Source organism: Palaemon carinicauda, chromosome 5 (assembly GCF_036898095.1).
Source record: "Palaemon carinicauda isolate YSFRI2023 chromosome 5, ASM3689809v2, whole genome shotgun sequence".
Taxonomy (NCBI): domain Eukaryota; kingdom Metazoa; phylum Arthropoda; class Malacostraca; order Decapoda; family Palaemonidae; genus Palaemon; species Palaemon carinicauda.
In genome coordinates this window covers 177752782-177767969 of record NC_090729.1, presented here as the reverse complement: position 1 = coordinate 177767969, position 15188 = coordinate 177752782, and the positions used below count along the sequence as shown (strand labels likewise).

The 15188-nt window shown below is 36.6% G+C and overlaps 2 protein-coding genes and 1 pseudogene across 2 annotated transcripts in view; 1 reads left to right on the top strand and 2 right to left on the bottom strand.

Moving 5' to 3' along the window:
- The window catches only part of LOC137640678 (uncharacterized), a 9001-nt gene extending 4541 nt beyond the window's left edge, over positions 1-4460 (bottom strand). Inside the window, exon 1 of the mRNA XM_068373173.1 lies at positions 4292-4460. Within this exon, the coding sequence (XP_068229274.1) occupies positions 4292-4342 (51 nt within the window). The 5' untranslated portion in view covers positions 4343-4460. The remainder of the gene's footprint in view (positions 1-4291) is intronic.
- LOC137640412 (uncharacterized) lies at positions 530-1989 on the top strand (annotated as a pseudogene).
- A 4328-nt stretch (positions 4461-8788) lies between the features above and the next one.
- Positions 8789-14932, bottom strand: LOC137640677 (uncharacterized). Its single transcript, XM_068373172.1, has 4 exons — positions 14737-14932; positions 10833-10987; positions 10380-10471; positions 8789-10086 (listed from the first exon to the last, which is right to left on the bottom strand). The coding sequence occupies exons 1-4, from the start codon at positions 14788-14790 to the stop codon at positions 9434-9436; spliced, it is 954 nt and encodes a 317-aa protein (XP_068229273.1). The 5' UTR covers positions 14791-14932; the 3' UTR covers positions 8789-9433.
- Between the last annotated feature and the right edge of the window lie 256 nt (positions 14933-15188).

The following is a 15188-nucleotide window of genomic DNA, read 5'->3' as shown; positions in this document are numbered from 1 at the left end:
GTCACAGTTCCCACTTCCCCCAACTCCTTCATTATCTTATCTCCCCTACTCTTATCACGTATGTCCTATAATCTCTCTCTCTCTCTCTCTCTCTCTCTCTCTCTCTCTCTCTCTCTCTCTCTCTCTCTCTCTCTCTCTCTGGTGGACAGAAAGGTGTTGCCTTAATTATCACTTTTCGGATTATTTACGAAGTATAAATACTCTTCAACTCCTACGCACAATATGAATATGGGCCAATAAGAAAAAGAGAGGTCTGGTAAAAGGTGGGTCAAGTCACAACAACCTGACATTTTCTCTCTCTCTCTCTCTCTCTCTCTCTCTCTCTCTCTCTCTCTCTCTCTCTCTCTCATTTCCTCCGTGATAATAAATATTAATAATGATAACGATTAAGATAGTAGAGGTAGAAATTTACTACTACTACTACTAGTAGTAGTAGAAATTTACTACTACTATACTGCTACTGCAAAACATACTAGCTATTTGAGTTTGCGTAATAGATAATAGTCGTTAACGCTGTCTCTTTCCTCGGATGCAGACAGAAGGAAGTGATAAAGCTTGTGTAAATCCAGTCTATCTATCTCGTAATGTTAACCGAATAAGACAGATAGATAGACCCGTTGAACCTAATTCACTGGATTTTGAATTGGTAGTTGATCACATCCCGAATGAATTCCTTCAAGAAAGGTATTCTAGATGATGCAAGACACTTAGTAATTCTTATAGCCAGGCCTTCTCCATCATGAGGCTCAACACTACACAGTATTCTAGAAGTTTTATTCCAGCTGTTACCAACTCGTGGAATGATCTTCCTAATCGGGTAGTTGAATCAGTAGAACTTCAAAAGTTCAAAGTTGGAGCAAATGTTTTTACGTTGACCAGGCTGACATGAGTATTTTTATTGCTTATATATGACATTTCTATTTTTGACGTTGTTAATAGTTTATATAGGACATATATGTTTTGACGTTACTGTTTTTAGAATGATATATTGTTAATTTATTCTCATCATTTATTTATTTCCTTTCCTCACTGGGCTATTTTTCCCTGTTGGAGCCCTTGGGCTTATAGCATCTTGCTTTTCCAACTAGGGTTGTAGCTTGGCTAGTAATAATAATAATTTGCCACTGCAGACCAACTTGCCTTGTTGAAGAAGGCAAGGACACGGTATTTAGATGCTACATTTCGTGTAGTAAGGGCCTGTTTCAACAGCTATTTCAAGTCCATGCCTTCGTTAAGGGAAGCGAAGGAAATGTAAAACAAGTCCTGTTAGCTTTCATCCTTATGTCAGGGAAAAGAAAGACACACTACAGAAAGGTATTTAATTCTATTTTAGCAATAATTCAGGAGTTTAAAGTGGAAAAGATCGTGATGGACTTCGAAATGGCTTTGTGGTCAGTAGTCAGGAGATTATTTTCAGATGCAAAGATGCAAGGCTGTGCATTTCATTGGAATCAGGCTGTCTGGAGGAAGATTCAGGCGTTAGGATTGGCGGTTCCATATTTGAATCATCGTCCCACTCAAGATTACCTAAAACACTTAATGGCTCTTCCCTTTCTCCCACATGAACATATTACATCAACATTTGATCACCTTGAATCACGCCTTCCTGCTGGCCAAATTAAAGATTTAACAACATACATGAGAGAGACACGGACAAGTGGGTTTTGGTCACCAAGTGAGTGGACAGTGTTTGGCCAGAGTATTCGCAAGAATAATGATGTAGAAGGTTATTACAGACGTTTGAATGGTACTGCAGACTTTCCCCATATTCCTTTTTATGTGCTGGTTCTCTTACTTTTCAAAGAAGCCAAAAATGTACAGGTTCAAGTGCGTCTGGTCAAGGACGGCAAACTTGCTCGTTGTCAAAGACGAAAATACCGATCTCTACAGGGACGAATATTTTCACTATGGAACAAATATGAAAAACATGACCTTACCACTGACCAATTATTAAAAGCATGTTCCAGGCTAAGCGGGCCAAGTGTTTAGTTTGTAATATGATCGTTTTTTTTTTTATTTAGACGCATCACCGACCACGTGGCCCAGCCATCTAAAATCGCCCCCCCCCCCCTCCCCCACCAGAAGCACCACTCACTCGCCTACCTTTCCGGAAAACCTCCCATCAACAAATTCCGACATTTTCTTATCTTGTGTGTAGATGATTCTCTTAGTAATTTTAATATTGTTGTAGATTATATTCTCCCATTAACGAATATGATGATACAGAAGAATATATATACATATCTAAAAAAATTATCCTCATGCTCTTTGTAAAGTATAGACAGTAATGGAGAACACTGCCTATCAGGACGTTAGAGATTAATATAATGTTATTTTTACCTTTAATATATCGGACTTTTTCGAATTTATTAATGAGTAAAATACGACTGAATTTGTCACTCAAATATGTGTTACTTCTTGACGTTAGTCACATATTTCACAGTTCAATAGGTTGTATAATAAAACATTAAATAATCTATGATAATATGAAATATGATTATCATAATATAAAAGTAAAAATATTCGAAAGAAATATAATTTAATTCGACCGATTTCAAACCACTAAATAATAAGAACTAGTACTTGGGCATGTTACTCTACGTTTACAATGAGCAGACAATGCCATATAAGGGTGTCCAAAAATCGAAGATAGTTATTTTTTCGGACAGAATGTCCTGTAGATAGTTTTCATGTTTGGTGTCGACACGTGTTTGGGATCACTTTGCGACCCTTCTTAAGGACTACATTGAGTTTTACGACACTTTAATATATAGGTCATGGGGGTGAAAATTTCATACAAAATTACTTTTATATTCGGAAAAAAAAACATTAAACAAAAATTCATAAATGAAAACTTTAATCTTTAATGCTTTTCCAAATATCAAAATAGATATCATCAAATATTCACCACCATAACCTAAATGTAATTCCAAAACTCATTGTAGGGTTGAAGAAGATTCGCAAAGTAATCCGAAACACGTGTCGACACCAAACAATAATTGGAGAAAAGTAAATGCATTTCTGCTGTTATCCTGAAAACTATATGCAGGCTAGTCTGTTCGAAGAGAAAAAACTATCTTCGATTTTCGGACACCATTATGGCATTTTATGTTCATTGTAAACGTAGAGTAACATGCCCAAGTACTATGTACATATATATATATATATATATATATATATATATATATATATATATATATATATATATATACATACATATATATATACTGTATATATATATATATATATATATATACATACATATATATATACTGTATATATATATATATATATATATATATATATATACATACATATATATATACTGTATATATATATATATATATATATACATATATATATATATATATATATATATATATATATATATATATGTGTGTGTGTGTGTGTGCTGCTCATGAAAGACATTGATACACCATGAAAAAGCTACATGTGATCTCACACAGGTCCCACGAAAATAGAAATCCAATTTTACAATAAAGGGGATGAAAGTAGAACGTAGAATTTGAAAAAAAAAAAAAAAAAAAAAAAAACTAATTCACGAAGGCCAGATTTTCCGATATGGGGTCAAAAACTTATAAATAGTTATTCAATATATATAATGATAAGGATACATTAGAAAGGCATCCATTGGTAACTTCACATTTTAAATTGAAGAACGTTTTTTAATTCACCCAAACGCCTATATCGACAACAGGTTAAGTAGAAGCAAACATTTCCATTGAATAAATCTAAAGGCGAAGGTGGAAACGCGGTAGACTATTTGCTCTGAATCTCAATAGTTCCATCAAACCTGAATGGAAGACGGGTCACGAATGACTTTTTTCAATACCACATTGGAACCAGGAAACTGCTCTGAAGACAATAGCAGGCGACTATTTAAAGAAACGAAATACAGAAAAACTAGAGGGGCACTCGGTAGAGTGCAGACCTCCCCCACGGCAGCTTATTTCTCGACTTTTTGCTCGAACTTGACCTTACGTGTTTTAATTGGCGTGGATTTTCAAATACTCAAATATGAACCAGGTTTGAAGTCTCTGTGACAATGATGTCCAAACTTATGGCTGATTACGTGAATTGGACAATTTTCTTGATCGTAACCTTGACCCTCCAAAGTTAAATCATTTCCAGCTTTTTACATAACACTTAATCTTAATCCCTACACGTTTCATATGCGATTAAAATTATGGCCAGGAAGCTGTTTACACAAACAGGGGATAAAACATAACCGTCCAATGAAAAAATAAAATAAAAATTATAAAAACCTTACCGTTTCAGAAGAGTGCTGTTGGGAACTGATGCTGTGACACAAAGTCTCCATACTTGATGTGACGTGGAGATAAACACCAATGAGTAAACAGGAGGCAAGAACTAGCTTTTCACACGACCGAACACCGTGACGGTTGGCGGCAGACTGCTGGAGTGGATGATAATATTACCTGGATTCCAAGTTTCCAACCAAGGTTGCGCCGGGCTGCTGTCCGGCAGGAACAGACCTAAGATGACACATCACCGGGGCCACGTGACCAGCAGCAACACTCACTCGCCTACCTTTCCGAAAATCTTCCGAAAAGCTGGTCGCAGCTGGAATAAAACTTCTAGAATACTTTGTAGAATATAACTTTATGATGCATAAGGTATGACTATTAGAATTAACTGCCTATTTAGCAGCCTATTGCATACAGGAAGATCTGAATGCAAAGGATGATCAAAATATGAAAAATCTTTTGCAACATGCATAAAGAGCTAAGCTAACAACTGTGCCACAGATTAATATCTAGATCACGAATAGAAAAAAAAATAATAGACAGTTAAGTTCCTTTCCAACAAATTAAGATGAGATTCGGCAGCTGAAGACCAGACAGGAGAACATTACTCGAAACAAGGTAGAATGAAAGAATTAAAACACTTCAGAATAGATTGATCACCAAAAATCTTAAGATTTTCTCATTAAGCCATTTTCCACTTTTTGTGGAATTGTAGAAGAGACAGACCGATGTATTTCCAATACTGTATCACGTAGAGAATATAATTTCGAATTAAATAGTAACCAAAACTGTATGTTGAAAATGACAAGGTATTCTATACATTCTTTTCTCCATGATTGCGATTATTCTCAAAATTTTCTTCTTTCTTCTGTCGCTTTATCTTTGTCTAACAAGTACTTTCTGCGACCAGTCGCAAAGCGGGTCTCATCTATTTGAACTATTGTAGATTAAGTGACTTTCCTTTGACCCCGTTTTTTTTTAATTGAAACTTCTGCTGAGCACACTTCAGGGTAGTAAATAAACCAATCCTCTGTTGTCTTTGGGGCCCTTTCTGTAATAGTTTGCACTGTATGAATTTCCAGGTCAAAGGTCCAGATACATTAATTACCTAATTTTACACAATGACAGGCGACTATTTGATTTGCTGTTCAAATCTGTATACTATATATAATAAAAATATGTTCTCAGTTCGAGTGCATATTTAATTTACTTTAATTTAAGGGCTGGTTTTCCGGTCATATATCCCACTCTCTACAGGACCTCCACAGTCATTTTATCATGTTCGTTCAAAAGCATTCAAAATTTCACATCTGGTCTTGTTCGTTTATTGTTAAATCGTCACTATCGAAGCACTCACAGAATAAGAAAGTCTTCAGTTTCCTCTTGAGAGCCAAAATATCTTCGATCATTCGGTGGTCTCGTGGGAGCTTATAGTATATAGAAGTTGCCTGGCAATCTTGCTTCCATCGCCAAACCATTCTAAATTGTCCAGGAGAGCTTTCGTTTGCTAGGCTAACGGGACCATCATATGAATCCTGATCCTGGAAGAGGCTCATTCACTTTCATCACTGGCACCAACTCTTAACTAATATTCTCTCGACGACTCACTTGAAGGGTTTATTCAAGTAAACTAAGATGCCTTCTTCCATAAAAGAAATTGGATGATTTTCTAATGACTTATGAGAAATATAAACAAACAGTTCCTTTAAATGCCTGTAACTAAACCGTCAAACAACGTACCTATCTGTTACTAAACATACCAAAACAACATCCTTTTTATTGTTAACAGCAGTCCTATAAGTTATACTTCCTTATAACATGCTTTTTAAGGTAGTCCACATACTATAACAGTGACAAAATTTCGTAGGCCACAATCAGAAGGTAGGCTACATACTATAACGGCACTCATTTTTTTTCTAAGGATGGGGCAAGTTAAAAAAAAAAAAATATCAGGTTAATTTGTCTCATAACTGAAGATTTCGAGTCCTGTCCTAATGATAATTTTTTTTTTTTTTTTTTTTTTACCGAAAACGGAAGAATTGTATACGTCAGGAAGGTGTAATATACCAATTGTAGTAAACACATTATTAAAGGTTTAAAGACCACTCATAAATGGTTGATGCAAGAGACAGTGACATTGCCCTTTCAAATAGGACAATTTCCTAGAGACTGACCAGTATACATATGATCAGTGCTCAAGCCACCTCTCCACCCAAGCTAGGACAAGGGAGGGCCAGGCAAGGGCCATGACTCAACAGATAGATTTAGAGGCTCCGGCCCCCATCCTTAACTCACAAGGATGGTGAGGTTGCAGCTACTAAAGAAACTAACGAGTTTGAGCAGGGTTCGTCCAGCAATCACCAGGAAGAGACGTAACCAAAACCATAAAATGAATTTTCCAACTTATTCCCCAGTTCTGAAGACCTGAACTGTTTTTGTTTTTCTTTTTTTTTCTTTTTTTTTAATAGAATGAATCTTTAAAATGCTGTTAGAATACTTATGGAATTATAATTTCAGATATAAAATTGTTTCCAAAATTCCTATTCTGTGAATTCTGATCAAGGGCATTTACATCTGGCTTTCAGCTTGCTTCATAATTTCATTTATTATAATGAATGAAAGAAACACAGTACCCAGGTTTAGAAGAATAAAATGATCTTGGGAAGGTTGTTCTCGTTAATAGAGGAACGATTAGGAAATTTATTGGAGGTTTGTAGCAACAGTAAGGAAATACAATAAAAGTTATCCTGGCGGTGAGAAGGGTACATGGGGAATTAGACCCTGGATGACAAATCAGATATAAATTTGCTAGCCAGGGTATAAATTCCCATATATTCTTCAACCTTGGCTTGGAAATTTAAACCCTTCGCCTGCGGTTAAATTTGCCATCAAGGGTCAAATCCCCATATTCCCTCTTCAACCCTGACTGTCAAATCCAAGGTGGTTTAATACCTCCTTGGTTAAAACGGTCAGCAAGAGTCTAAATCCCGTTCTCAACACCAGGATAACGATTTTGTTCCTACAAGTTTTACCCAAGGTCTATAGAATACGGACCTTGGTTTTACAATCGAACATTATAATTGCTGATCACGCCTTCAGCCAGACCAAGCTAACTAATAACTTAGTCGTGTCATTAATATATTTTATCATTTTTCCTCTCCAATAACTGCTCTTCACTGTGAGATGCAAACTGCTTTGCTTCCGCCGTTGCTGACGATTGATCAGCCATGATTTTCAGAAGCAGACAACTGGTGACTCGAGCAGACGACAGTGTACCAGCCTTGCTTACCTTTTACTTTTACGGGTTTATTTCTCGCCCTCCATCAGACACCAAAGGTCTGTTCAGGCAGGCCTTGGTGTGTGAAAAAATTTCTTTCCAGTTAATATTTTGCTCTGTATCGTTATCAGTTATTTCGCTAGCATTTGTATTCAGGCTTAATAGTTTTCAGGTCACTATCATAACACTTTCTAAAAAGATAAGTCTTCAGGTTTTTCTTGAAAGCTGCCACATTATTGCTATTCTTGACATCGAGTGGAAGGTCGTTAAAGAGTCCCGGTGCAGCATAACTGAACGTTCTTCCTCCTATTGCATGATTCACACTAATTTCGAATAGTCTATGTGGGTCATCAGCATGTCTCTCTTACAGCGGCACTGGTAGCTTCAGGGTAGGGGACCAAGCAATCACGAAGATATTTAGGCTTTTCACTTGTAAGTGCTTTGTGAGTCAACAAGCAAATTTTAAATTCAATTCTAGCCTTAACAGGTAACCAATGTAGATCGATCAATGCAGGAGTTATTCTCTCCCTTAGTTTAATGCCTTTTATCAGTCTAGCCGCCCGGTTTTGCACATTTTGAAGTTTTCTTAGTAGTGTATTGGGCAATTTGTAGTACAAAGAATTGCAATAATCAAGCCTTGATATTACATGACTCATCACTAAAATTTTTGTACTGCCATCTGTTAAATATTTTCTAATAAATGCTATGTTTCTCAGGTGATAGTTACACACTTTCACTGTGTTCACAATTTGGTCCCTCATTGACAGATTTCTTAGCCCTTTCAACCAACCACGGGCTCTTCCAATTGTGTAGCCCGTAGTATGCCAGTCAGAGCTGTCCCCCTTATAATATATTTAGACCCCTGGTGTGATTTTAATACGCGGCAGCATATTTCTCGACCTTTTGCTAAACCTTGACCTTAACATGTATTAATTAGCGTGAAATTTCACACACTCAAATATGAACCAAGTTTGAAGTCTGTTACAACGATGTCCAAACTCATGGCTGATAACGTGAATTGGACATTTTGGTTGACCTTCCAAAATTTAATCATTTTCAGCTTCTTACATAACAGTTAATCCCTGCAAGTTCATTACTCCCGATTAAAATTGTGGTCAGGAAGCTGTTCACAAATAAACACACAAATAGTGGGGTAAAACGTAACCTCCTTCCAACTTCGTTAGCGGAGGTAACGAGCATTTAAAGGAAGATAAAATATAACTTCTCGCCTATGTCAAAATATATTAAGATTTGTCGCTACAGTCATGATTTTAATCGATTTAATGTAAAAGAAACACAACTAGCATAGGCTTGGAAAATATCGCCAATAATATCCTATGAAAGAACACTTAAAAACGAAACTATAACTATTTACAAATTTTGCAAATCTTTTACATATCTGGCAGTTTAAACTGAGAAAAATTAAGAATCAAACAAATTATAAAACAATAATAAAATTAAACAGCTAAAATGATGAAGATATGACAAAGATCCTTTCAAAAACTATTGACCGTAGATGTATGCTAGTAAAATTCACATAAATAAAAATATTTCATAGATAATATTCACTAATATCACAGTATACAACGTGAGATGTTTAAAAACCAGCCTCAGATAAATTTTAATCAAGACATATTTCAATCTAAAAAAAATAATCTTATTAGGCTTACTAAAGAAATATTTCATTACTAGTTTAAAAGATGTAATAGGCTGAGTTAAAATCATCGACTTGTATATATTAGAATGTCCTCAAAAATAAAACCATAAAACTAGTCTAAAAAGTATAGACACACGCATTAAAGAAATATATAAAAACATCAGAAATTTATCGATTTTGTAATAAACATGATAAAAATCTGTAACACCCTTACTCTCTGTCTTCCTGGTCGATATTTAGAACGACAACATTAATCCTAGAGACCTTATCAAAGAAGGCCTTGATGGCTGGGACATAAACCCTCTCCCAATCCTCGGGAGAAAAACTACACTCTGTCTTATAAAGAAAAACCACCTTCTGAATGTGCGCACTTCGCGTGAACCCCAACAACTTCTCCAGACATTCCTGGAACCATCGGGTACGATTGTCCAGGGTGTCGCTCTGCAGTCCTTCCAAAAAGTGGTCATCCCTCCCGCTGGTCCCATAGAAGTCCCTTCGACTCTCATTCCTCGACCCACGACTCAACTGGCTGACTAAATTCTGGCTCGTGACGTTGGCCTCGAAGGGCATCCCGGGGTAGAACTGGGCGAACAGGTTTGCGACCAGAGGGTCGTGGACGTGGGCTTTTGATTTGTGGACGCCTATTGTTCCCGGGACGACCCTGTCCGCCTGAATCGCCCTGTTGAATGCCCCTAGGCGTCTCCTCTCGGGAAATGGACTGGAGAAGGGGTACTTGTCCGCCAAAGCCTTTGACACGCCAAAGGCCTTCACGGTGCTGCAATCGACGACCTGAGCCAGGACTGTGGTGTAGCCTCTGTAGGCGTCGTCCTTGACGTCACCACTTTGGAACGCCAGAGTATATTCTGAGGAAAATGTATAATCTGATATCTTGACCACAAAATAAGAAATACACAAGAAAAACATGCAGCTTACACAAGGAATTGAACTTTAATCCTCATTGTATTAAAAGCAATGACTACTTCAATTTCTGGAATAGAATGAGAAAATTTATAATAACTAATGCTTCATATCGAGTTTAAATAAAGTGTATAAAGGTTTACCTTAAAACTTCAACCAGAATTAAATAGTCACAATAACACTATAATTGTTTGTTTCAAAATGAAACAATAAACAATATTGGTAGCAGGGTACTCACCTTTACGTTCAACAGCAGGACAAACAATCAGATGGTTTCTGTACTGTGAACCGGCTAAAAATCCATCCTTGCAATATATGCACAGCGTCTTACTGCAAAAAAGAAGCAACGAGATTACATACAGTACATCTTCAGCTATTATTATTATTATTATTAAGCAAGCTACAACTCTAGTTTGAAAAGCCGGATGTTACAAGCTCAAGGGCTCCAACAGGGATAAATAGCCCAATGAAGAAAGGAAATAGATAAACTACAAGAGGAGTAATAGACAATTAGAATAAAATAGTTTAAGAACAGTAACAACATCAAAATGGGTCTTTGATGCATAAACCATAAAAAGATATTTATGTCAACATAAAAAAACTTCGCTGCAAGTTTGAACTATCTTTTTAACATTGAAAAAAAAATGCAAAACAATTCCTAATAAATTATATAAAATCTATTAAGACAAACCTCCCTTCAGAAGCCACATCTGCCACTGCAGTTTCTGGAACGCCTAATGCAGAATTTCTGTCAGTATTTCCAGCTACTGGAACTGGAACGTAAGCGGGATCCCTTCCACGCGGAAAGACAGGAATGTAAGACGTGGTAGGCCTCTCGGACCAGTCCTGAAAAAATAAACGAAATACTAAACAAAATCCTTAGATATAATGCTAAATAGGACCTTTCTTTAACGAACAATTTCATTGTAGTTCTGTGCACAAGCCTTATGACTCTTAGGAAACCAGAATGAAAAAAAAAAAAAAAAAAAAATCCAAGACAAGGAGCTTCGATAATGTGGACCTGACAGTAAACGAGCAATATGCAGTAAGAAATGGCGAATGCCTTGGAATGTATACGATGGTCATGTAGAGCAGCGTTTTTCAAACTTTTTTTTTTTGCTGCGACCCACAGCAAGAACTACAGTTTACATCGCGACCCATAATACTGTAATAAGACAATCTCTGTTGACTAGATCCATTCATGCAGCATCTCTCACTTGCGTATTTTTTTAATTCCTGTCTTTCTTTGTCACGCCCATTAAACTTTTTTCACGCAACCCACTGAAGGGTCGGGACCCAGTCTGGAAAAAACGCTGATTGTAGAGAGTAGGGTTACCCGACTCTATAAGACCAGAAAAGCAGCCCTTAAAGTAAATGTAACCCGAAAAGTTAGGATATCATTCAGACATATCATGAAATTCCAATATATCGAGCCAATCCTGGAACACAATAAAAAACTACTACTTGTTGTAGACTGCCTGGCCTTTGTAGCCAAGCAAGGGCCCTTGCAATTCTGCTTAGAGAGATTACTTGTTACTTGTTTTGGGTTTAAATCCATCCCTCCACTGAAGTCGAGTGAACTACTTCTCGGGCGGGTCCATATTAATCATCTAACGAAACATTTTCATTATAACTTATACAATTCTTTGATTGTAGCATCTTCCAAATCATATGATCTTGTGAAAAGTAATGTCTTTAGTTTCTTCTTAAATTCAATTGCTCCCTTTAGGTCCTTCATTTCAGTTGGCAGTTTATCATAATGTCTAGGCGCACAGTAGCTAAAAGCCCTTTCACCAAATTTACTATTTGTTCTTGGTTCAGATAGCCTAAGTTTGTCACTCATGTGTCTTATGTTAACATTTGTTTCTAGTTCTAGTTTGTTCAGGCACTCTTTTAGATATTTTGGTTCATTTTGGTTCAGTATCTTAAACGTTAGTAAGAGTAGCTTGTATTTAATTCTCGCTTTTACCGGCAGCCAGTGTAATTTAATTAGTGCAGGGGTAACTCTTTCCCTATTGTGTAGTTGGGCCTAAGATTTCAAAAGGGGAAGTTGCAGTATTTATAGCCCCTTTGCTTGCCATAACAAAAACCCTCACTTTTAGACTTGGAAATTATCTTGGACTTTTTTTATTGCCAGTGGAAACTGTATTAACGTAAATGTTAAGTCTTCGTCCCCTGACCGTTATTCTCCTAAGTACTTTTACCATGAAATGAAGAGCACGTATTTTATTTAACACATTGAAAACTTAAAGACTTAATTAAAAGTGCTCAGACCCGTGTATGATTTGTTGTGAAAATATATTGCTCAATACAAATTAAAATTTGTCTAACCCGCCTCTTGAACGGTATCTTAATTTTAATTGGAAGTACAGTGACAAATGTAATTGTCACGATAATTGAAATTAAAATAATAATACTATTCAAGAGACGGGTTAGACAAAGTTTAATTTGTATTGAGAAATATATTTTCACAACAAATCATACACGGGTCTGAGCACTCTTAATTAAGTCTAAGTTTTCAATGTTTTAAATAAAATACGTGCTCTTCATTTCATGGTAAAAGTACTTAGGAGAATAACGGTCAGGGGACGAAGACTTAACATTTACGTTAATACAGTTTCCACTGGCAATAAAAAAAGTCCAAGATAATTTCTAAGTCTAAAAGTGAGGGTTTTTGTTATGGCAAGCAAAGGGGCTATAAATACTGCAACTTCCCCTTTTGAAATCTTAGGCCCAACTACACAATAGGGAAAGAGTTACCCCTGCACTAATTAAATTACACTGGCTGCCGGTAAAAGCGAGAATTAAATACAAGCTACTCTTACTAATGTTTAAGATACTGAACCAAAATGAACCAAAATATCTAAAAGAATGCCTGAACGAACTAGAAACAAATGTTAACATAAGACACATGAGTGACAAACATAGGCTATCTGAACCTGCAAAATAAGGGGGAGGCAGAAAAACCCTTCGTTTGCAATTTGGCATAGAGATAGACTCTTGTCGCCTGTGAAAGCTGACAAAGCACCCATTCTAGGCGAGCCGGCGTCCGGAGGTCATTCACATGACCTCAAACAGAGATTCACAAACAAGGTGTACGTGACAAATCCCCCCCCCCCCCCACCAAGTTACAGTTACAGGTGTTGAGATGTTTTATCTTTAGGTATATAAAGGATAATACATACTTTATTTATTGGTTTTATCAATTATCTTTTTATACTTAGGTACCCTTGCATCTTTATAGGTCCACTTGAATGTAAAAGGTGACGGGGGGGGGGGGGGAGCTCCAAAATTAACTATGACCCGTCTACAAGTGATCGAAAACGTTTAGAAATATGCCTTAAAAGGACATGAAAAAATCTCATACAGTGACAACAAAGGAAATGTATAAAACAAAATAAATTATTCAAAACAGATACTGTGATGACAACGACAGTTGAATAGTTATATAGAGAATATTTGAACAAACAACAAAATACAAAACGGTAGCACGAAGACAATTCGCTGATTGACTTAAATCGAAATCTCTATCTCCCCTATATAATAAAGAAAAAGTGTCTGGATATATATATATATATATATATAGAGAGAGAGAGAGAGAGAGAGAGAGAGAGAGAGAGAGAGAGAGAGAGAGAGAGAGAGAGAGAGAGAGAGTGTTCCCCTGCAGTATAAGACCAGAAAACAGCCCTTAAAGTACAAACCTAGTTGGAAAAAGCAGGATGGTATAAGCCCAAAGGCTCCAACTGGAAAAATAGCAGTGTGATAAAAGGAAATAAGGGAAAAGATAATATAGTGCACCTGAGTGGACACTCGGGTGCAAGAAAACTCTAACGTAAGACAGTGCAATACCATGGTACAGAGGCTATGACACTACCCAAGACTAAATCTTTTGAATTTAACTCTACAATAACAATGAATATATCTCATACGTTCTTAGTACTGACTTATTTTTTCCGGAGCTTCAGTCTATTACAAAAGCACATTTTTTTTTCTGGCAGATTTTAATATCTAGCCTTAGACCAAGTATCAAACTTTAGGGTTGCACAGACTTTAAATTGGAAACAGTCTTCCAATAGTTGATTGACTATATATTGTGCACGTCAGAGGTGTTCTGTATATCAAGGCTTCGTAAGGGGCTAATTACGGGATCCAGATAAAGAGAAGCTAACAGTACTTTATTTTACTTTAAGGACTGCTTTCCTGGTCTTATCACGCAGGGGAACCCTACTCACTAGAGGACCCCTTTATTGTATAAATTTCGAGGTATTTTGCATATTTTGTGTTTACTGTCAAATCCACCTTATCAAAGCACTTAGAAAAGCCTAACTTCACCCCCCCCCCCCCTAAAAAAAAAACTTGCCCTCTCTCGGAATATGAAAGAAGGCCTGCGTATGATGGGTCACTTCAATAGGCCAAACAAACAACATCACCACAGCTAGAAAAAAAATTGCTTGCAAGTAAGCCTAAAGAATTCCTAATAGTATTTTAAATGTTTGGATAACTTCAGAGAGTAGTTAGCTGAATAAGGAGTACAGACTAAAAGAGAGTTTAAAACCATTCTATTCGAGCTTAAGTATCAGAATAATAAAATTTACCAGGACAGCATCTTCCTGGTTATTTCCAGCATCAGTGCGATAAGGGGTCGCCATTCTTGTAATAACGGAAGTAAACAGCCACTATGTTGCAAAAATCTTAAGACTGAAGAGACAGGAGGTGGTTGGGGTTCACGCACGTACACACAAGACACGACCAGTCCGAGGCTCACTAATGTTATTATGGATGACGTCTTGACGTTGGGAAGACGGAGTCAAAACTCGTTTTGGCCACACCTTCAAAAAGCGTCCGCCAATCAGCGTCCCTCACCAGCTTTTCTACTTCTCTATTAATTCCCGTGTATATTAACTTGTGAATGTTAGAGGTGATATTTTATCCAATGATAATCATAGGCTAGTAAGAAACAATTACATGATAACAACAGTAGGAATGGAACTACAGAACAATCATAACCAATAGCAATTATTTTTTTTATACCCACAAAGAATATCAA